Here is a 24,872-nt window from a genome sequence, read left to right as displayed (position 1 = left end):
TAGATAGATAGATAGAATGTATCTCATGTCTTGTTTTCCCTCCAGTACCTTGGATAATATATATCTAATGAACTAAACTAAATTTAATTACTAATAAGCTCTTTTTCTCCAGTTTTACTGAAATATAATTGACATACAGCACTGTATAAGTTTAAGGTGTACAGCATAATGAATTGACTTACATATATTGCAAAATGATTATCACAGTAAGTTTAGTTAATATCCATTGTCTCATATAAACACCACAAAAAAGAAAAATATTTTTTTCCTTGTGATGAGAACTCTTAGGATTTACTCTCTTGTCAACTTTCAAATACACCAGATAGCATTGTTAACTATAAACATCATGTTGTACATTACATCCTCAGTACTTATTTATCTTATAACTGGAAGTTTGTACCTTTTGACCACCTTCATCCAATTCCCACCCCACTACTCCCCAACCCCTACCTCTGGTAACCATGGATATGATCTCTTTTTCTATGAGTTTTTAAAAAAATTCCATATATAAGTGAGATCATACAGTTTTTGTCTCTCTCTGTCTGGCTTATATCACTTACCATGATGCCCTCAAGGTCCATCCATGTTGTTGCAAATGGCAGAATTTCTTTCTCTTTTATGGCTGAATAATATTGTATTGTGCATGTAACTTCTTTGTATATCAGTTGATTGATACTTAGGTTGCTTCTGTATCTTGGCTATTGTAAATTATGCTGCTATGAACATTGGGGTGCATGTATGTTTTCAAGTTTGTGTTTTTATTTTCTTCAAATATATACCCAGATGTGGAATTGCTGGATCATATGGTAGTTCTCTTTTTAATTTTTTGAGGAATCTCATACTGTTTTCTGTAGTGGCTGTACCAATTTACAATCCCACCAACAGTGCACAAAGGTTCCCTTTTCTCCACATCCTCCCAGCATTTGTTACATCTTGTCCTTTTGATGCTGGCCATTCTAAGAGGTGTGAGGTGATATCTCATTGTGGTGATGATTTGCATTTCCCTAATGATTAGTGATGTTGAGCACCTTTTCATGTACCTGTTGGCCATTCATATATCTTCTTTGGAAAAATTTATATTCAGGTCCTTTGCCCATTTTTAATCATGTTATTTGGTTTTGTGTGGGGTTTTTTTTGTTTTTGCTATTGAGTTGTATGAGTTCTTTATTTTGGATATTAACTCTTTATCCACATATATGATTTGCAAATATTTTTTTCCCATTCTGTAGTTTGTCTTTCATTTTGTTAATCATTTCTTTTGCTGTGCAGAAGGTTCATAGTTTGATATAGTATCACTTGTTTATTTTTTATTTTGTTGCTTGTGTTTTAGATGTCATATCTAAAAAATCATTGCCAAGACCCATATCAAGGAACTCTCTTTCCTGTTTTCTTGTAGGAGTTTTATGGTTTCCAGTCTTACATTTAAGTCTTTAGTGCATTTTGTGTTAATTTTTGTGAATAGTGTATGATAGGGCTCTAGTTTCCTTCTTTTACATGTGAATAACCTGATTTCTTCAGCACCATTTATTGAAGAAACTTTCTTTTCTCCGTTGAGTATTCTTGCCTCCTCTGTGAAATATTAGTTGGCCATATATGCATGGGTTTATTTCAGGGCTTTCAGTTCTGTTCCATTTGGCCTATGTGTCTCTTTTTATGCTGGTATCATACTGTTTTGATTACTGTAGCTAATGAGCTCTTTTAGTGTCAATTCAAGTTATTTTTCTCTTCGTTACTTGCCTTTTATTTTCCCAAAACTCATCTACACTGATGTGTTTATTATGCTCATCAATTTCTATTTTTGTATGTAGGTCTAGAATTATGATGAAGCTTGAAATTCCTATTTTGAGTGTGTTGTAAAACTTTAATAATTTTTTGTTTTGTTTGTTTTGCATTGACCTAACTAAAATGGAATCTAGTGGCAGAATTATTTTGACCATGGGGTAGTCAGAACACAGTATAAATAATCTTTCTTGACATCATCTGAAACTAACTGTTGTCTGTCTAGTGTTAGAAACCTTATACTGATATTGTGATTTATTTCTTAAATTATTTTTTATTGTAGTATAATACATATAGCATAAAACTTCCATCTTAACCATTTTTTTTTTTTTTACGTTCCACATCACTTTTATTGCACAGTGGATAGATTATAAAACAATCTTTTTTTAAAATGGTACTTATACCAAACAACCATGGGGAGTAGGGGGATATACATTCCCAAATGTAAAGAGGAAAAAGGAGACAGTTAACATGACTTTTTCCAGAAACCAGAATGAGCCCCAGAGTTTTGCCACAGTAAGACTAGTGGTACATAGTTTGATATGGTCACATTTAACCAGTTTATTGGTATAGTGTCAGCAGTTGGGAAAAAAAGAACTACGCAATGGAGACCTTAATGCTCAAAGAACCATTAGGTGGCAGTAGGGACACAGGCATCTTTTTTTTTTATACAGCAGGTTCTTATTAGATATCTATTTTATACATATTAGTGTCTACATGTCAATCCCAATCTCCCAATTCATCCCACCATCACACCCCCCCACCCCCCCACCGCTTTCCCCCTTTGGTGTCCATACGTTTGTTCGCTACATCTGTGTATCAATTTCTGCCCTGCAAACTGGTTCATCTGTACCATTTTTCGAGGTTCCACATATATGCATTAATGTATGATATTTGTTTTTCTCTTTCTGATTTACTTCACTCTGTATGACAGTCTCTAGATTCATCCATGTCTCTACAAATGACCCAATTTCGTTCCTTTTAATGGCTGAGTAATATTCCATTGTATATATGTACCACATCTTCTTTATCCATTCATCTGTCGATGGGCATTTAGGTTGCTTCCATGACCTGGCTATTGTAAATAGTGCTGCAATGAACACTGGGGGTGCATGTGTCTTTTTGAATTATGGTTTTCTCTGGGTATATGCCCAGTAGTGGGATTGCTGGGTCATACGGTAATTCTATTTTTAGTTTGTTTTTTTTTTTAAATTAATTAATTTATTTATGGCTGTGTTGGGTCTTCGTTTCTGTGCGAGGGCTTTCTCTAGTTGCAGCAAGTGGGGGCCACTCTTCATCGCGGTGCGTGGGCCTCTCACTATTGCGGCCTCTCTTGTTGCGGAGCACAGGCTCCAGACGCGCAGGCTCAGTAATTGTGGCTCACGGGTCCAGTTGCTCCGCGGCACGTGGGATCTTCCCAGACCAGGGTTCGAACCCGTGTCCCCTGCATTGGCAGGCAGATTCTCAACCACTGTGCCACCAGGGAAGCCCCTATTTTTAGTTTTTTAATGAACCTCCATACTGTTCTCCATAGTGGTTGTATCAGTTGACATTCCCACTAACAGTGCAAGAGGGTTCCCTTTTCTCCACACCCTCTCCAGCATTTGTTGTTTGTAGATTTTCTGATGATGCCCATTTTAACTGGTGTGAGGTGATACCTCATTGTAGTTTTGGTTTGCATTTCTCTAATAATTAGTGATGTTGAGCAGCTTTTCATGTGCTTCTTGGCCATCTGTATGTCTTCTTTGGAGAAATGTCTATTTAAGTCTTCTGCCCATTTTTGGATTGGGTTGTTTGTTTTTTTAATATTGAGCTGCATGAGCTGTTTATATATTTTGGAGATTAATCCTTTGTCTGTTGATTCGTTTGCAAATACTTTCTCCCATTCTGAGGGTTGTCTTTTCATCTTTTTTTTTTTTTTAACATTTTTATTGAAGTATAATTGCTTTACAATGGTGTGTTAGTTTCTGCTTTAAAACAAAGTGAATCAGTTATACATATACATATGTTCCCATATCGCTTCCCTCTTGCATCTCCCTCCCTCCCACCCTCCCTATCCCACCCCTCTGGGTGGTCACAAAGCACCGAACTGATCTCCCTGTGCTATGTGGCTGCTTCCCACTAGCTATCTATTTTACATTTGGTAGTGTATATATGTCCATGACACTCACTCTGTCACATCTCACCCCTCCTCCTCCCCATATCCTCAAGTCCATTCTTTAGTAGTTCTGTGTCTTTATTCCCATCTTGCCACTAGGTTCTTCATGACCCTTTTTTTTTTTTTCCTTAGATTCCATATATATGTGTTAGCATACTGTATTTGTTTTTCTCTTTCTGACTTACTTCACTCTGTATGACAGACTCTAACTCCATCCACCTCACTACAAATACCTCCATTTCATTTCTTTTTATGGCTGAGTAATATTCCATTGTAGATATGTGACACATCTTCTTTATCCATTCATCTGATGATGGACACTTAGGTTGCTTCCATGTCCTGGCTATTGTAAATAGAGCTGCAATGAACATTTTGGTACATGACTCTTTTTGACCTATGGTTTTCTCAGGGTATATGCCCAGTAGTGGGATTGCTGGGTCGTATGGTAGTTCTATTTTTAGTTTTTTAAGGAACCTCCATACTGTTCTCCATAGTGGCTGTATCAATTTACATTCCCACCAAGAGTGCAAAAGTGTTCCCTTTTCTCCACACCCTCTCCAGCATTTATTGTTTCTAGATTTTTTGATGATGGCCATTCTGACTGGTGTGAGATGATACCTCATTGTAGTTTTGATTTGCATTTCTCTAATGATTAAGGATGTTGAGCATACTTTCATGTGTCTGTTGGCCATCTGTATATCTTCTTTGGAGAAATGTCTATTTAGGTCTTCTGCCCATTTTTGGATTGGGTTGTTTCTTTTTTTGTTATTGAGCTGCATGAGCTGCTTGTAAATCTTGGAGATTAATCCTTTGTCAGCTGCTTCATTTGCAAATATTTTCTCCCATTCTGAGGGTTGTCTTTTCGTCTTATTTATGGTTTCCTTTGCTGTGCAAAAGCTTTTAAGTTTCATTAGGTCCCATTTGTTTATTTTTGTTTTTATTTCCATTTCTCTAGGAGCTGGGTCAAAAAAGATCTTGCTGTGATTTATGTCAAAGAGTGTTCTTCCTGTGTTTTCCTCTAAGAGTTTGATAGTGTCCGGTCTTACATCTAGGTCTCGAATCCATTTTGAGTTTATTTTTGTGTATGGTGTTAGGGAGTGTTCTAATTTCATTCTTTTACATGTAGCTGTCCAGTTTTCCCAGCACCACTTATTGAAGAGACTGTCTTTTCTCCATTGTATATCCTTGCCTCCTTTGTCATAGATGAGTTGATCATAGGTGCGTGGGTTTATCTCTGGGCTTTCTATCCTGTTCCATTGATCTATATTTCTGTTTTTGTGCCAATACCATATTGTCTTGATTACTGTAGCTTTGTAGTATAGTCTGAAGTCAGGAAGTCTGATTGCTCCAGCTCTGTTTTTCTCCCTTAAGACTGCTTTGGCTATTCGGGGTCTTTTGTGTCTCCATACAAATTTTAAGATTATTTGTTCTAGTTCCGTAAAAAATGCCATTGGTAATTTGATAGGGATTGCACTGAATCTGTAGATTGCTTTGGGTAGTATAGTCATTTTCACAATATTGATTCTTCCAGTCCAAGAACATGGCATATCTCTCCATCTGTTGGTATCGTCTTTAAATTCTTTCATCAGTGTCTTATAGTTTTCTGCATACAGGTCTTTTGTCTCCCTAGGTAGGTTTATTCCTAGGTATTTTATTCTTTTTGTCACAGTGGTAAATGGGAGTGTTTCCTTAATTTCTCTTTCAGATTTTTCATCATTAGTGTATAGGAATGCAAGAGATTTCTGTGCATTAATTTTGTATCCTGCTTCTTAACCAAATTCATTGATTAGCTTTAGTAGTTTTCTGGTGGCATCTTTAGGATTCTCTGTGTATAGTATCATGTCATCTGCAAACAGTGACAGTTTCACTTCTTTTTTCCAGTTTGTATTCCTTTTATTTCTTTTTCTTCTCTGATTGCCATGGCTAGGACTTCCAAAACTATGTTGAATGATAGTGGTGAGAGTGGACATCCTTGTCTTGTTCCTTATCTTAGAGGAAATGCTTTCAGTTTTTCACCATTGAGGATGATGTTTGCTGTGGGTTTGTCGTATGTGGCCTTTACTATGTTGAGGTAGGTTCCCTTTATGCCCACTTTCTGGAGAGTTTTTATCATAAATGGGTGTTGAATTTTGTCAGAAGCTTTTTCTGCATCTATTGAGATGATCATATGGTTTTTATTCTTCAATTTGTTAATATAGTGTATCACATTGATTGCTTTGCCTATATTGAAGAATCCTTGCATCCCTGGGATAAATCCCACTTGATCATGGTGTGTGATCCTTTTAATGTGTTGTTAGATTCTGTTTGCTAGTATTTTGTTGAGGATTTTTGCATCTATATTCATCAATGATATTGGTATGTAATTTTCTTTTTTTGTAGTATCTTTGTCTGGTTTTGACATCAGGGTGATTGTGGCCTCATAGAATGAGTTTGGGAGTGTTCCTTCCTCTGCAGTTTTTTGGAAGAGTTTGAGAAGGATGGGTGTTAGCTCTTCTCTAAATGTTTGATAGAATTCACCTGTGAAGCCATCTGGTCCTGGACTTTCGTTTGTTGGAAGATTTTTAATCACAATTTCAATTTCATTAATTGTGATTGGTCTGTTCATATTTTCTATTTCTTCCTGATTCAGTCTTGGAAGGTTATACCTTTCTAAGAATTTGTCCATTTCTTCCAGGTTGTCCATTTTATTGGCATAGAGTTGCTTGTAGTAGTCTCTTAGGATGCTTTGTATTTCTGTAGTGTCTGTTGTAACTTCTCCTCTTTCATTTCTAATTTTATTGATTTGAATCCTCTCCCTTGTTTTCTTGATGAGTCTGGCTAATGGTTTATCAATTTTGTTTATCTTCTCAAAGAACCAGCTTTTAGTTTTATTGATCTTTGCTATTGTTTTCCTTGTTTCTGTTTCATTTATTTCTGCTATGATCTTTATGATTTCTTTCCTTCTGCTAACTTTGGGTGTTGTTTGTTCTTCTTTCTCTAGTTCCTTTAGGTGTAAGTTTAGATTGTTTATTTGAGATTTTTCTTGTTTCTTGAGGTAGGCTTGTATTGCTATAAACTTCCCTCTTAGAACTGCTTTTGCTGCATCCTATAGGTTTTGGATTGTCATGGTTTCATTGTCATTTGTCTTTAGGTATTTTTTGATTTCCTCTTTGATTTCTTCAGTGATCTCTTGGTTATTTAGTAACATATTGTTTAGCCTCCATGTGTTTGTATTTTTTACGTTCTTTTTCCCTGTAATTGATTTCTAATCTCATAACGTTGTGGTCAGAAAAGATGCTTGATGTGATTTCAGTTTTCTTAAATTTACTGAGGCTTGATTTGTGACCCAAGATGTGATCTGTCCTGGAGAATGTTCTATGCGCACCTGAGAAGAAAGTGTAATCTGCTGTTTTTGGATGGAATGTCCTATAAATATCAATTAAATCTATCTGGTCTATTGTGTCATTTAAAGCTCATCTTAACCATTTTAAGTGTATAGTTCAGTGGTATTAAATACATTCACATTATTATGCACATCACCACCCTCCATCCCCTTAACTCTTTTCACGTGTAAAACTGAAACTCTACACCAATTAAACAACAACTCTCCAAAGCAATTTTATCAGTTCATTCTCCCCCTCCCTCAGTCCCTGGCAACCACTATTATGCTTTCTGTCATTATGATTTTGACTACTTTAAGTCCTTAAGTGGAATCATATAGTATTTGTCTTTTGTTACTGGCTTATTTCATTATGCATAGTGTCTTCAAGGTTCATCCATGTAGTAGCATATTATAGAATTTCCTTTTTCTTTTAAAAGGCTGAGTAATATTCCATTGTGTATGTGTGTACTATATTTTGTGTGTGTGTGTGTGTGTGTTTTAAATGCTTTATATTATTTAGAATTCCTTAGTGGATTTTTAAATAGGTTTAAAAGATACTTTAGTGATATTTGGGGAAATTGATTGGGGTTTTCAGATGGGCTAGGAGTACATTCTTTTTTAAAAAATTTTTTACAGTAAGTCCTTGTTGGTTATCTATTTTAAGTATAGCAGTGTGTGTGTGTACTGCACTTTGTTTATCTGTTCATTGGTATGTTGTGTTTTCATTTTCATTCATCTCTATTTCTTACTTTCCCTTGTGATTTCTTCTTTATTTGTTTAAAAGTGCATTAATTTCCACAATTTTGTGAATTTTCCAGATTTTTCTTTTTAAATCTATTGGGACTTAATATGTGCACCAATACAGGGAAATGTTCCATGTGCACTTGAGAAGAATGTGTACTCTGTTGAAGTTTGGATTGTTCTGTATATGTCTGTTAGATGTAGTTAGTGTATTGTGTTGCTTAAGCCCACTATTCCCTTACTTACTTATTTCCTTACTTATTATTGTGAAACTGTTTATTTCTCCCTTCAATTTTGTCAGTTTTTGTTTCATATATTTTTATAGTTTGTCATTAGGTGTGTAAATGTTTGTAATTGTTATATCTTTTTGCTTTATTGAAACTTTTATTAATACATAATGTCCTTGTCTCTTGTAACCATTTTTATTTAAAGTTTATTTGTCTGCTATTATTATAGCCACTCTTGCTCTCTTTTGGTTACTGTGTGCATGGAATATCTTTTTTCCATCCTTTTACTTTCCACCTGTTTGTGTCTTTGGGTCTCAAGTGAATCTCTTGTAGATAACATATTGTTGGAGCATATGTTTTTATTCATTCTGCCAGTTTCTGTCTTTGGACTGGATAATTTAAACCATTTACACTTAAAAGTAATTACTGAGGAGGGACTTACTCCTGTCATTGTGCTATTTGTTTTCTGTATGCCCTATAGCTTTTTTGTTCCTCATTTCCTGCATTCAGATCTTCTTTTGTTTTTAGTTGATTTTTTGTAGTGAAATGTTTAAATTTCTGTCTTGTTTTCTTTTGTGTATATTCTATAGCTGTTATCTTTGTGGGTACAATGGAGATGACATTTAACATCCTAAAATTGTAACACTAATTTAAATTTATACTAGCTTACCTACAATAACATACAAAGCCTGTACTCCTTTACAGCTCTGTCTCTACCTCTTCATTTGTTGATGGTCCACAATTACATCATTATACATTGTGTGCTGCCCCAAACCATAAACTAATAATTATTTTAAATGCATTAGCATATTAAATTATCTAGAAAATAAGACTTGGAGTTATAAACGAACATTACAGTGATACTAGTTTTTACACTAATAATTTTTTTCTTTAAATGTCATAGTCTCCTAAATCATGTTGTAAATAAAAAGTGCAGTTTCCAACTATTTACAGTAATACTAGCTGTTTTAACTGCCCATGCATTTAACTTTATTGAGCTCTTTATTCCTCCATACAGCTTCGAGTTACCATCTAGTGTCCTTTCATTTCACCTTGCAGGGCTCCCTTAAGCATTTCTTGCATGACAGATCTAGTATCATGAACTTCCTCAGCTTTTGTTTATCTGGGAATGTCTTAATTTCTCCCTCACTTATGAAGGACAGTTTTGGTGGATATAGCAGTCTTTGTTGGCAGTTTTTTCTTTTAACACTTTGAACATATCAGTCCACTGTCTTCTGGCCTCCAAAGTTTCTGATGGTAAATCTGCTAAATCTTGGTTGAAGACCCCTTATATAGATGATGATGATTTCTCACTGCTTTCAAGATTCTCCGTTTGTCTCTATCTTTAAAGTTTGATTATAATGTGTCTTTTGAGCTTCTTTGAGTTCATCTTGGGGTTTTTTGAGCTTCTTGGATGTTTATATTCATGTCTTTCATCAGATTTGGGAGTTTTCAGCCATTATTTATTCAGGTATTTTCTCTACCCCTTTCTCTCTCTCCTCCTTCTGAGATTCCCAGAAGGATGTATATATTAAGTGTATATTGGTCCACTTAATGGTGCTCCACAGATCCCTTAGGTTCTGTTCACTTTTCTTCAATCTTTTTTCTTTCTGTCCTTCAGACAATAATTTCCTATTTCCTTGTCCTATTTTTCAAGTTCACTGATTCTTTCTTCTGCCTTTGAATCCCTCTAGTGAATTTTTTATTGTAATTATTGGTCTTATTAGCTATGAAATTTCTTTTTGGTTTCCTTTTAGGTTTTTTATTTCTTTATTGATATTTCCATTTTGTTCACACATTGCTTTCTTGGCTTTTCCCACATCTTTCTTTAGTTCTTTGTGCATCTTAGAGACTGTTATTTTAAAGTTTTTTCATCCAGTAGATCTGCCATTAGGTCTCTTTCAGGAGCAGTTTCTGTTGATTCATTTTTTTCTTTGAATGAGCAATACTTTGCCGTTTCTTTGTATGATTTGTGATTTTTTTGTTGAACACTGGGCATTTGAATCTAATAATGTGGTAACTCTGTAAGTCAGATTCTCCCTGTACCCCTGGGCTTGCTGGGTTTGTTGTTGTTATTGTTTTTGTTTTTTATTGTTGGCTGTTTCTGTACTGAGGATCAGTCTGAGGTATAAACAAAGTCTTCTCTGTTCTTTCTGAGCCTTTTCCTTGTTGTGCCCATTTACTTTCTAACTTCCCCCATGTATACAGTATTTTTTTGAACATTCTTGTCTTTAACGTCTGGCTCCCAAAAGAGGAAGACGTGAAAAATGAAGGAGGGAAGGGTTCTGGTCCTTTATATCCCCTGGAAGTCACTTCAGCCAGAATAAGAGGGACTTGCAACAATCGGGGGAGGTATAATAATAATGGCTGTTCGCCTGTTTGTCTGCCCCTCTGATCAGAAGCAGCAATCAGTGATTGGAGCACAGTTCTCTGATATTTGGAGGATAGGGTACTTTTTCCCCAGTCTGACTCCCATAAGCAATGTGTAAGCTGCTCTAGGAACATGTACACAGCTTCCTGCCAAGTGGGTAGGGGTGGGAGATGGGCAGCTGCTACTGTGCTAAGAGCTGAATTTAACCTCAGTTTTACCACCCATGTCTTCCTTGGAAGGGACAAGGCTTCAACAGAGTCCAGAGTTCCACAATAGTTAAATCAGACATTATGCCAGTGTAATTTTTTGTGTAGGTTGAGAGACAGATTGCTAGTGCTTCCTACTCTGCTGTCTTCCCAGAATCCTCTCCCCCTAAATGATTCATATACTTTCAATTTAAATCCCTGAAGATATATAACTCAGACTTATAAAAACCAGGTTTTTTAAAAGAGTAGATTATGCATGCACATGTCAGAAATTCAAAAGGCATTGGAATAGGTACAGTGTCTTCTAAGTTATCCCTATTGAGACAGCCTCTTTTATCATTTTTTTCCCCATAGGTAATATCCTTCCAGAGGTAGTGTGTTCATATATATGCATAAAGGTATATACACCCATGCTTCCCTCTTCCCTTTTATTTTTGACACAACTGGCAGTATATATATATATATATATATATATATATATATATATATATATATATATATATGTATATTTTAAAATTAATTAATTAATTTATTTTTGGTTGTGTTGGGTCTTCGTTTCTGTATGAGGGCTTTCTCTAGTTGCGGCGAGTGGGGGCCACTCTTCATCATGGTGCGTGGGCCTCTCACTGTCGCGGCCTCTCTTATTGTGGAGCACAAGCTCCAGATGCGCAGACTCAGTAGTTGTGGCTCACGGGCCTAGTTGCTCCGCGGCATGTGGGATCTTCCCAGACCAGGGCTCGAACCCGTGTCCCCTGCATTGGCAGGCAGATTCTCAACCACTGCGCCACCAGGGAAGCCCAACTGGCAGTATATTTATGGGGAATGACCTTCGGGACTTGCCAGGAGAAAAATTAGGATACGTTATGCAATATATTTAGACTGTTCTTATTCTTTTAAATGATTTCTTAGTATTCCATGGTTCTAGATAGTGCATAATTTATTTGATGGACATTTAGGTTGTTTTCAATCTTTTGCCATTAATGGTAGCCATATCTTAGCATTTGTTGCTCATGTGTGTATCTGTAGATTAAGTTCCTACAGGTGAAGGTGCTTGGTGAAAGGGATATGTGGTACATTTTGATAAATATTGCCAAATTACTCTCTAAAGAGGTTGTGGCAGTGTACAACACATTAGATGTTGGAATGCCACTGCTCTTACTGGTGAAAAATACCACTAATTAATATATATCTTGTGACTTCTCTAAAACTACTGCTGTTTGCTGCTACTTCAATCACAAAAACTGTAAGTTTTTTGATAAACTTGTGATGAGTACAGTTTTCTTATTTCCTTCTTCACCTCCCACCCAACTAAAATATACAACAGTAAAATATATTAGCTCAAACTTTACTCTTTCCAAGTTACTGCTTACTGCGGGCTCCGTGAAGGCAAGAACTTTTGTCTGTTCTGTTCATTGATATATCTAGTGTCCCTTGAGCAGTGCTTGGCATTTATCATAGAATAAATTTTTGAGTAAACTAATGCACTGTAGTTAAATAATAGTTTTCCCTCATTTATTTAGTTTTCCTCAGAAGTATTTTTAGAAAGTAAAATAATCGGCCTTGGGCTTTTTATGGGATCATTTACTCATTAATGAACTATTGCAGTATTGTTGAAGTAATAATTATTGCTGTTTGGAGTTGTTTTCTTTTCAGTTATTTCAATAAATTCTTAGGCTACAGGAGGCAAGGTATTTTTAACTTCTGAAAGTAGAGTCCTTTTCTGTGTTCCTGTGTAATATATTTGCTTATGTGTGTTCACACTTCTCACTTCCAGTTGGACTTTTTTCTTCTGTGTTTCTTAAATAGATTAAGTAATAGTTACAGGACAAAACCTTCTAGCTCTGTCTTAATATAGTATGAAATATAATTTTGGACTGGAATAAACCTAGAGGCTTTGTCTTACCTAAGATTTAAAAAGTAGCCATCATTTCCTCTTTAATCCTCCTCACATATGTTCATTATGCATAGCAAGATTGAAAGTGTTTCTTTTCTTAAGTCAGGTTAAATTTAGCACTTTCTCTTGAGATAATCTGCCAGTTGGTGCTTATATTCAGTCATCTAAAATGCTGTATGTCCTTTAAGAAAGTAATAAAAGATTTCTAATTCTTTTTAAAGGCGGGATCCACGGCACCATTGTTCATTGACCAGCCAGAAGAACCTGAGCCAAATGCAACAGATGGCATAGAATTATTCGAAGACAGTCAGCTAACCAGTCGCTCTAAAGCAATAGCTTCAAAAACCAAAGAGATTGAACAGGTGAGAATCCAGTCTGCTTAAAGTACAAAATCTTTTGTTCCTGTCACTTTTTACACAGTAGTTACAGTAAATATTTATTGAATAAATATATTTCATTTTGTCTTTTTCCATTTGTGACCCTGAAATTACAATGTAAAAAATTCTAAAAAGTGTTTGATTTGATTTCACAGTAATTTTGATCAGTTTGGTCCTCCACCCCTGCTTAATTTTTTTTTCTTTTTTTAATAAAAAGCAAGCTTCTATTTTAGAGAATATTAATATTCTAGTTAGTGTGGAGCAATTAAAAAACTATTAAACTTAGAGATGGGTTGAAAAATATACCAATATGATAGCAAATGTTAGTTTTGAATACTGGGATTACAGATGTTTCTTGATGGTTTTCATTATACTTTTAAGTATTTTTCAAATATTAAAGAAAAAATAAAGGATAGGTATTTAACTCTAATTTTAATGATGTCATTCTGAAAAGTCAGAATCTTGTTTTTGCTAGATTGAATAGATTGCTTAAGGAATAGTTATAGGACAAAACCTTCTATCTGTATCTTAATACAGTGTGAAATGTAATTTTGGAATAGAATAAGCCTAGAGGCTTTGTTTTACCTAAGATTTAAAAAGTAGCCATCATTTCCTCTTTAATTCTCCTCTCATATGCTCATTATGCATAGAAAAGTTGAAAGTGTTTCAATATGGAAATATTACCTGCTTTATACGGTATTATCACTTTATGAGAATTAAATGAAGTAAATGAAATGTGAAAGGGCTTTATAAAATGTGACATGTTGTGCAGCTGTTTGTTTTTGATGTTGTTACTCTCTAGTGCCTTGAGTAAATGTCATTATATTGTTATATAATCTTCTAAAAACTGTTGGAAATTAGAACAAAATTAAACCTTTTCTCAAGGTGCTGTCCATTTCCACATCAATTAAAATCTATTTCCCTTGGTTAAGTAGAAGATCTTATTTAAATCCTAGATATGATTGTGCAACTTATATAGGAAAATGGTGACTGAGAAAATCCGGTTTAATTTGGTGATGTGAATGGCAGATTGGTGCCTTTCAAGATATCAATTAAATGGGAGTAAATAAATGGTTTGCTCACTAGGTGTATCGTCCAATACGAATATGAATATCATTGCCCTATATAAAATTATTGTCTTTTTACTCTGACTTATTTTTCTTTGTAGCTTTTTTTTTTCCCCTACCATTTGACATATGTTTGCTTGTCTCCCTTCCATATGGAAGCTTCATGAGAGCAAGGACTTTGTTTTGTTTACTGCTTTATCTTCATTACCCAGAATAGTGATTGGCATGTAGTGGGCTCACAAGAAATATGTGTTGTACGGATAGTCACTGAGTCACTTGAAATCAGAGTGCATCTTAACCTGACCACTTAACAGAGTGCCTAGGCCCAGCACATAGTAAATGCTTGATAAGTGATTGTTAAGTGAATGAATTATTTAATGTTATTTTTCTTTTTCACCTAAATTGCAGTTCTTTAAAGGAGAGGTTTTCTTAAGAATATAACCGGTAGAAAAACTTGACTGACTCCCCTATTGGGAGGGAGTATTTTGGGTTGTTATTTATTAATATTTGTACTGTCTCCTCTTGTTATTAGTCGTAGTTGATCTATTTGATCTTGAAAAGGTGGGTTACCAGTCAGAGGTAGAGCCTAGCTTAGCAGCACACACATAAAATTATTTAATATGAAACCAGTGTTTGTATACTTTACAGACACCCATATATGTTTGACCTGTAAGTATGACTGTATCTCTGTTTTCATCTGCCCATTGTTCAAACACATGAAAAATCTGACACTAAAGTATATTGAACAAGGACAGATGACCTAAAGAAAGAAAAATAACTCTAAAAGGTCAGTACTGTATTCTGATGTACTAGAGAAGTAAAACCATTATAAAATAGAGAACTTAATGATGTTAAATGTTGGAATGTAACTACTGTGTTCTTGCTAGGGTACTTTGGATGTCATATATTGACAAGAAAATCAAACCAAAATTCCTCAAAATGTCACAAAGCTAGTAAATAATGACATATAATTATTTTATAAATCATGTCTTAATGTTATAGTGATTTTTGAAAATGAAAAAATTAAGTTTAAGGGGATTTCTCTCCAACATTTGCACATTTTATTTTTAGAGATTAAATACCAGATAGATGGGAATATTATAAAGGTTTGAGAAAGCTAGATGGTAGTTAGTTTTACAGCTGTCTAGTAATTTATATTTTTCCATATACTTGAAATATTGCATGATTTAAAAAATGAATAATAGCCCCCCAAAAAAGGGCCTGCATAGATGAGGCCAACAAATCAAACTTAGAATAATGCAGGAATGTAAATATTGGTGTTAGAGCCAAGTTGCTTTTTCTCCCTGTTATGTCAAGTGCAATATGTTCAGGTATCTTATAAATTTCCACATGTAATTTTTTGAGGGTTTATATAAATTAGGTCCTTCAGCCCTTGAATCCAAAGAAAGTCATTAACTTGAGGCAGTATTACAATATGTAATAAACTAAATCTTCAGGCCAAAATTTGATTTAATTCAGAGGGCCTACAAATGTGGCTTATTTGATGTTTAAGGGCACGCATATGGAGATAGATTGTATCAGAATCACTTCAATAAGCACAGATTCATGTTCTTTGCCATATTATTGCCATCTCATTCCTGGGCATATAAGAATTCGGTAGGGTAGAGGTACAGGTGCCTTTTGAAAAAGCTGCCAGCTTATAGTCGTATATAGTGGAGAACCACTGGTCTAAAATCCTTGAGCCAGAAGACATCAGATTGCATCTCTGAATATTATGTTGCTAGAGATCATTTGAAACATCTCACTTTTACGTAAATATCTTTTAGTGGGTATGATTCATTCTCTTGCTACAGCACATTTATCCTCCTTATGCTTTGAATCCTGTGGTATATCTTTTCCCCCTATTTCCCCAGATTATCCCCTCTTACCCAGTTTGGGCCACCTTTTGCATTCAAATACTGGAATATTTTCCTAGGCTTTCTGGCTTCTGAGCTTAGAGAGGCGAACTTCAGAATTTCTTCTGTCATTATGGTAATTCCTAGAGAGACTTAATCCACAAAAATATAGGTGATGAATTGGGAGATTGGGATTGACATATATACACTAATAGGTATAAAATGGATAACTAATAAGAACCTACTGTATAAAAAAATAAATAAAATTCTAAAATTCAAAAAAAAATATAGGTGATTCATATTGTGGTTCAGGTATTTGGCATTAACCCCTTGATCGTGATATATCCTGCAAGACCTCACATACCTACTACTACTGAACTATTTGATTTGAAAGTGCATCCTACTCCTTGCTATTTTACCAGTGAGGAATCTTGGCTTTTAACGAATTGTTACTTTGAATGAACGACGCAAATTGCAATCCTTCATTATTACATATCCTTCTTTCCTCTATTGTACCTTGAGGGATAAAGCAATATTTACTTTAACTCTTTGAAATTCTCTTATTTAAGATTTGCAAAATCCCTCATACTTTGATAAAATTGTGCTTAGACATAGCCTGTCAGCGAGATCCTCTGTTTTCTTGGGGTCCTGGCATCTAATGATATTTAAGTCTTCTTGTAATTCCCCACTGGCAAGATCTGGCTTCGATTCTTCTATCTTACTCTTTCTTCAGATGGAATCGGATAATATGAGTAGATCTGGGGTATACACACGCACACACACACACACATATTATGTATATGTATACATACACAGACAAAAAAATATGCATATGCATGGTTGGCCTAGCAAATCATATGACTGAGAGTGTCAGGGTGGCTAAAATCCTCCTAAAGACACAAGAAGTTGTAGAGAAGCAGGTGCCTAGTGAAGCAACTGTAAGGATAGTTGGTGAGTAACTGAAGTTTATTAGGATATTTTGCTCTGCCAACTAGTCTTTAAAAAAAGAACCTTTCATCTCTTCACTCTCAAGGCACTGAGCTTATATTGTAATTCTCTGCTTTTGTTGTACATCTGTGGGGCTTTTAAAAAGTAGAGCTTGTTGGATATCTGCCATAAATATTCTGGTAAGTTAGTTATCAGAGCTTCTCAAACTTTAATGTGGGTGTAAATCACTGGGGGATCTTGTTAAAATACAGATTTTGATTCAGTAGATCTGGGATGGGGCTTGAGATTGGAATGTCTGACATTCTCCCAGGTGACGCTGATTTACTAGTCTATGTACCATATTTGGAGTAACAAGGAGTTGGAAGGAGGTGACTGTTTTTTCTTAAGTTCTTCTATACTTTCTAATGTGCTGAAAGGTTGAAAACTATTACCACCTTTTATGTAAATTAAGAGACTTTTGTACTGTCTGTTTTTTAATTGTGGTATAATTAACATGATATGCAATAAAATGCATAGATCTTAAATATTCAGTTGGATAAGTTGTAACAGTTGTAGCACTTTGTAAATATCACCCAAAACAAATATTTATGAAAGTCTTTTCTATTCAGTTATGCAGTTGATTTTACTGAGAGTAATAACATTCAGTTAGGAACTAACGTCATGGTTATATTTCAAAAGCATGTCCTTTGATTTAGTTTATGTTAAAATATCCTCCAGCCCATCCATTGAAAGCTGTATTTTAAGTGATAAAATACACAAGGATAAAATTCAAAAGGCACAAGAGATTATGCAGTGAAAACAAGTTTCCTTCTCACCTGTAATTCTTAGCTGCCCAGTTTCTTTCCCCAATGTGTAGATATACTATATATATTTGTATGTGTATATATACATATATATGTGTATACACAGAGTTTATATACAGTATGTATGTGTGTATACATACATACATACATATACACACACACACATCTGGAGCATGTTTGATTCAGATGAGTGGAGATAAAAGTTGGTGTGTGGGGCTTCCCTGGTGGCGCAGTGGTTTAGAGTCTGCCTGCCAATGCAGGGTACACGGGTTCGAGCCCTGGTCTGGGAGGATCCCACATGCCGCGGAGCAACTAGGCCCGTGAGCCACAATTACTGAGCCTGTGCGTCTGGAGCCTGTGCTCCGCAACAAGAGAGGCCGCGATAGTGAGAGGCCCGCGCACTGCGATGAGGAGTGACCCGCACTTGCCGCAACTAGAGAAAGCCCTCACACAGAAACGAAGACCCAACACAGCCATAAATAAATATATATATAAAATTAAAAAAAAAAATAAAAATTAAAAAAAATTTTAAAAAGTCATTCCTGAGTGTTAAAAAAAATAAAAGTTGGTGTGTGTGTCTCCATGCTTTTTCTTTAAATACAGTAGAATACTCTGTACCCTGTTCAATGTCTTAGTGACCATTCTATATCAGTATATATAACTAGTCCCCTATTAATAGACATTTATAATCCCTTGGGAACCGTGTTTCAAAATATAGGTCCTCTGATTTCTCCACATTTAAAAAAATGTATATATATGTATTTTTAAAATAAAATATTACATTTAAAATATACAGTTTGGGGCTGTGGAGTTGCTTTAATACTGTGGGTGTCAAATGCCTGTGTTTATGTTTTGTGAAGTGCTGTGCAGGTTTTAATAACTGCATAGGAGATCACCAGAGTGCCTGTTTACCTCTCACGGTTCTAATGGCATGCCAAGTTTGAGAATAACTGTAATATGTGAGTTTGTAGAGAATCTGAATTTCTTGCTTGTACCAGTCTTTATCAGCCTTTCTTAAAAATCATGTTAGTAGATGCAAGCAATTAATAAAATCTAAGCCAATCTAATTGCGGGGATGTACCTGATAATATTCTTTAAATGCATTACTCATGATGTTCCTCAAATCGCAGAAAGTCATCATTTGTAAGGGGGAAAGTCCATCTCTTCTTTCTTCTTATTTGGTGAGTAATTCAAAAAAGAACAAGTACCATGAAGGCAAATTCATTTTTAAGACCTCTTTGGCTATTTCAGGACACGATCCTAATAACATAAAGCTGTTTTATGAAAAAGCTGATATTCCTACCTGCAAGTAAGTCTCTTAATTAACAGAATGGTTGATTTCTATATTTATCTGATAATTTATAATTAAAATATAGACAGGAATCATTTTAGATCCAGAGAGGGTGCCAATCTAATGTTCTAAAACAGAGTACTCAGAGACTCTTGATAGAGGGGATTGTGTATTTTTCTTCTTTCCTTCTTTTAACTTCCAAAGACTTAAACTGAATATGCATTTGTTTTGGTAAAGACATTATTTTTTATAGTCAATCATAGCTATGCCAGCCTTGTTATATTGAGGAAATTTTATTTCTTAGCCATGTTGGGGCCACTTTCCTTACTCTAGTTAATAAAAATCAAGTTACTTCCGAAATCATTTTGTTGCCTGTCTAGGTCATCAGTCTTATAGGTTAATACAGTTTTACTGTAAGTCTAGATCAATCTACTTAATATGTGGTTTTTATTTTAATTTGAATTCTACATGTTAACCATTTTGTGACCGTATGGGCTGCTCACTGGCTTTTCTTCATTTTCTTCTTCAAAATAAAAAAGTTAGGCTGAATAATCTTAGGTCTCTTCCTAATCTAAATCATATTAAAAATTAAAAGCTAAATGTTGCTTCTTCTGTACACACTATTACATATGTACATAAAGAAGCTAATTTCAGATTTCACTATAGAATATTTAGGTGTTGATTCTTTTTTAAATCTCTTAATGAGGACACAGTGTACTTACATTAAAATGCTTTTTAAAAACTCAAATATATTTTGCTATGCATCAGTCAGTAATTAATTAGTGCTTGTTGAGCTAATGAATTGTGCAGAAAGTGTTTTGTTCAGTACACAAGATGTTCCGCTTAGTCACCATTCTGCTTGTGGCCTTCTTCTTTTCTTAGAGTGTCTAGTTTCAGTCACCATCTAACTATATAGCTGATGCTTCCCAGTCCTCTCACTGGGTCTTGCTCTTTCTCCCTCAATATAAAATAGGATATTTTTGTTTTACTTTTACAGAGAAAAAGCTTGAAAATTAATCAAATGAACCATCTTCCTGAAATGTTAACTAGAGTTGCGGACATGGAAAAGAGTCACACATGATGGGTTAAAATGAAATTGTTTCCAAAGTAGTGGCAACTCTATCATTGTATATGCATGATCTAAGCATTTTATACTAATCCTACATGATAGAAACATTCTTTGTTTTTTCTTTTTATCAGAGCAAGTAACGAACTTTTTAAAAGTGCAGCTCTTACCACTATCTTGTCTAGACATCAAGTCTACCCTACTGTATTTAACAGTCCATTATTACCAACCACTTATTCGGACCTTACATATATAGATTTAGTAAAATATACTCACATAAGATTTACCTCTGAAAAATCTCTTATTCCCAAAACACACTGAAAATAAATCATTTATTTTGGCTAAATTTCGAGTTTTTGAAAGTTACAATTTATCAGTCAGATTCTGTTCATGCTCTTACTATAGACACTTGTTGCTGAAACCTAAGTGTAAAGTTTTCACTTTAAGGGAGTTTCATCTGGAAGCTGTCTCAGAAGGTAATTTGTATCATATTTGAAATGTCAAAACCAAGTGTCTCAGCTTTTACGTTTAATTAAAAGTAAGTTATTATTTATACCTGATATAAATCCATAAATATGGAGATTGATGACTCTGTTAAGATACTATTTTTACATAAAATATAAAATTTGGACAATACAGATACCAAGCCTTATAAAAACCATACTTAAAATGTTGCAAGTACCAGAAGAGATAAGGCCATCCTGGACATTATCCCTGGGAATGTCATCATTTAAACAAAAGTACCCAATACAGGTATTCCCCATGGCATAAGCCCATGCATGAGCTTCCTTCTCTCACCTCCCTTCTTTGTTTCCTGTCAACCAGTATTAGGTAAGGATTTTCTCTAGTGGTTCCAAATTACTGTCACTTGCTCTTCAGTTCCCCTTTTGTAAGTTAACAATTTTATTTAGTCTCTGAGTACTTCACATTGGGAACATTTCTAAGTAGTGTGGCATAGAAATTGCTGGATGCTTCCATTTAGTGCTTTAACTTCTCAGAGCCTTTTCCTCATTTGTTAAATGGGATTAGTTGCATGTTTTCCTGCAGAATTAACAAACTCTTGTATGTGAAAGCCCTTTATATATTGAAAATCACTATACAAGTGGTTATGGTTGTGTTGAGTATTACTTTGCCTGTTTCTTTGCAACCTTGGAATATTGACTACTTTCAGATTACCTCTTAGGAATATTTTATAGCAAGTTTCCTGTATAAGTTTAACTTTGAGAGCCCATTTTCTCATCAGTGTGTAGATTTGGGCTGTTTACCTCTTGTCCTTTTACTTCTGTTTTTATTTGGGGGGATTTCCCCTTTATTCAAAATGAAATGTGAAAATAATTTTACTATGAAATATTTTATTTATTTTGGGGGGCTTTGTAATTTTCCTTTCACATTTTCCATTTGGCTTGCTTTTTTATCTCACTGGTCCTTATCTATTTTTCTAGACATAAGAAGTACCATAAAAGATTGTTTCCTTCTCCTTAGAATTCCCTGCTTTCCCTCCCCATTCCTAAGACATAAATTGTTCCCATATATCCCCCTTCACTTGTCATCCCTTATTTTCAAGATGTGATCCCTCCTATAACATCTGCTGTCTTCTCTTAACTGTTGTTTAATTCAAGTATTGTGCAAGGAGATAACAAACTTGTCTGTTATATACACTCATTTGCTGACTACAGTGTGAGTTAATTGATATTCTCAATTCATTTATAGATGGTGTTTTAAAAGTTGCACTTAGATAATCTTATGTTTCTACTTAAAGGTAACTTGAAATTAAACACTAGAAGTGAGTTGATGTTGGGAGTCACTTATATTATTATCTATTTTGTGTGCTTTTCCCTTATTCTTTCTCTTTTTTAAATTTTGTTTTTAAAAAAAGTAGTACAGGAAATTGGACAATGCAGTATATATCATTTCTGTTTAGAATACTTGTTTACTTGAATTAGCCAGGAGATTATTTGGAGATTGTTTTTGTCTGCCTCTGAACTGAATCTTAAGATTTCTAATCCTTCAGTTATCTGGACTTGAGGGGAAATGAGCAGTTCAGTATCATTCAGCTTTCTGGTTAGCTGATGTTCAATTATGCTAAACTCTGCTATGATTACTAATATGCTCTACTTTAAGAAAGTCACCTTAACAATGTATAACACATGTACAGAGAGAAGTGTTCAAAACATAATTAACCTGAATGATTTCTCACAAAGCCAGCACTAGTGAAAACTACCATTCAGGGCAAGAAATAGAGATTACCAGCACCCCAGGAGTCCCATCATACCCCCTCCCTAATCACTGCCCCTCCTTTCCCAAAGGTAACCACTAAATTGATTCCTAACATTGTAGTATAGTTTTTGAGCTTTACACAAATAGAATCATACAGTAGATATTATTTTGTGCCTAGCTTTTTTTTGTTCAGCGTTGTGTTTATGAGATTCATTGATATTGTTACATGTAATGTAGCTCCTTTTGGTTTTAATGTGCATTTCCCCGATTACAGATGATGCTGAGGATTTTTTCATATGGTTATTCGCACATAGTACAAGTACTCTTCTGTAAAGTCCTTGTTGAGATTCTTGCTTGTTTTCCTGTTGAGTTCTTTTTTTTTTTTAAATGATTTGTAGAAGTTCTTTATATATTCTGAATACAAGCCCTTTGTTAGTTACGTGTGTTGCAGATATCTTTTCCCATTTTGTGTCTTGCTTTTTCATTCTTTTGATATCTATGGAGGAATAAAAATTCTTACTTTTAATGTAGCCCAGACTTTTGAGTCTTTGTCTTTATTGCTTTTATTTGTCTCCTACTTAAGATATCTTTCTCTTTTATTATCTTCTAGAAGCTTTTCTGTTTTGTCTTTTACATTGAGTTACAATCCATCTGAAAATGATTTTATGTATAGTGTATATTAAATGTAGCTGGGATCGAGTTTCACTTTTTTCCATGTGGATATCCATTTGACACTGAACCATCTTTTGGAAGGACCATGTGTTCCTCACTGTTCTGCACTGACACCTGCACTGTGTAATAAGTCAGGTGTCCATATATGTGTGAATTTGTTTCTGGACTCTGTTCTATTCTATTGGTCTTTTGATTCATGTAAAAGTACTGCACTGTCCTCATTACTGTAGCTTCACAATTAAGTCTTGATATCCAGTAGAGCAAATCCTCCTCCCTGTTGTTTTTTTTTCAAGGATGCCTGTACTTGGAACTGTGAATTTCTGTAGAAACTTTAGAATTGGTTTCTCATGTTCTCAGTATAACAAACAAAGCCTGTTGGGATCTAGGCTCAGGATCTCTCACGAGGCTGCAGTCAAGCTGATAACAAGGGCTATAGTTTCTCAAGATGTGACTGGAGTTGGAAGATCCACTGTGAGCTTGGAATTCAAGCTGAGATTCCAGGTGAGCTTGGAATCTCAATCTCCACTTGAGATTCCAAGCTCACTTATGTAGCTGTTGGCATGAGTTTCAGTTCCTTGCATGTATTTGTTGCCTCCCCCAAGAGTGAGCAAAAAAGAACAATGCTTTGCTGCCTTTTTTGGTCTGTTCTCCGAGTCACATACTGTCTGTCACTTCTACCTTGTTCTGTTAATTACAAGTGAGTCACTAAGCCCAGCCAACACTCAACAGGAAGGGATTACACAAGGATGAAAATACCAGGAGGGTGGGGATCACTGGGGGCTATCTGGGGGTTGGCTGCCACATCTTCCATGATCATTGTAACCTGAATTTACCAGCTTTATTAGTCTTTTTCAAAGAACCAACTTTTGGTTTTGTTCATTTTTTTTTCTTGTTTTGATTTTATATTTCATTAAATTCTGCCTTTATTGTTTTTTTTCCTTCTTCATTTTTTGGTTTAATTGCTGTTATTGAAAAAATTTTTGAGATAGATACTTACTGATTTGTAGTTTTTCTTTTAACCTATAAATTCCCTCTCAACATGGCGTTAGCTCATCTTCCAAATTTTGATGTTATTTTTATTGTCATTCAGTTTAGAATATTTTCCTAATGTTCCTTGGATTTCTTATTTAGAGTTATTTAGAATATTTTTTAATTTCCAAACATGGGGATTTTGTAGGTTTTTTAAAAAGAAATAAATTTCTATTTCTAAACCACTGTAGTCAGAAAACATATTCTTTAGGATTTTAGTCCTATGAAATTTGTTGTAACTTACATTGCGGCCCAACACATCATCAGCTTTTCTTTTCTTTTTTTTTTTGGCTGTGTTGAGCCTTCATTGCTGCACATGGGCTTTCTCTAGTTGCAGTGAGCAGGGGCTACTCTTCATTGCAGTGCGTGGGCTTCTCATTGCAGTGGCTGCTCTTGTTGTGGAGCACGGGCTCTAGGCATGCGGGCTTGAGCAATTGCAGCATGCGGGCTCAGTAGTTGTGGTGCACGGGCTTAGTTGCTCCGCAGCATGTGGGATCTTCCCGGACCAGGGATGGAACCAGTGTCCCCTGCATTGCCAGGTGGATTCTTAACCATTGCGCCACCAGGGAAGTCCAGTCAGTTTTCCTAAGTGTTCTATATACTTGAAAAGAAGGTGTATTTTTTATTTGTTGAGTGCATTGTTCTATTAGTATGTCAATAAGGTAAAGTTTATTATTGTGTCAACTCTTTCATATCTGTATTGATTTTGCTTGTCTTAACAGTTTCTGAAAGAGTTGTGTCAAAACCTTCAAATATGTTTGTGGATTTGCATATCTCTTTTAAATGTTTCTATTCCTTTTATATGTTGA

General features: G+C 35.0%; 1 protein-coding gene and 1 pseudogene across 22 annotated transcripts in view; both read left to right on the top strand.

The window, feature by feature from the left end:
* LOC309641915 (cytochrome c oxidase assembly factor 8 pseudogene) overlaps positions 1-24,872 on the top strand; it is a 1,056,438-nt pseudogene that overhangs the window by 122,713 nt on the left and 908,853 nt on the right. The gene's annotated exons all lie outside the window — the stretch shown is intronic.
* PPHLN1 (periphilin 1) overlaps positions 1-24,872 on the top strand; it is a 250,861-nt gene that overhangs the window by 158,045 nt on the left and 67,944 nt on the right. For 20 of the 21 annotated variants that reach the window (XM_082422631.1, XM_082422630.1, XM_082422635.1 and 17 more), the window contains one exon: positions 12,959-13,099. In XM_082422631.1, the coding sequence (XP_082278757.1) occupies positions 12,959-13,099 (141 nt within the window). Of the gene's footprint in view, positions 1-12,958; positions 13,100-20,076; positions 22,898-24,872 lie in introns of those variants that run through there. The other variant, XM_082422647.1, reaches the window with a different exon arrangement.

This window comes from Balaenoptera physalus, assembly GCF_965194825.1.
Source record: "Balaenoptera physalus genome assembly, chromosome: 13".
Classification (NCBI taxonomy): domain Eukaryota; kingdom Metazoa; phylum Chordata; class Mammalia; order Artiodactyla; family Balaenopteridae; genus Balaenoptera; species Balaenoptera physalus.
The sequence above is the reverse complement of the archived record's forward strand: the minus strand, read 5'-3'. Positions and strand labels throughout refer to the sequence as shown.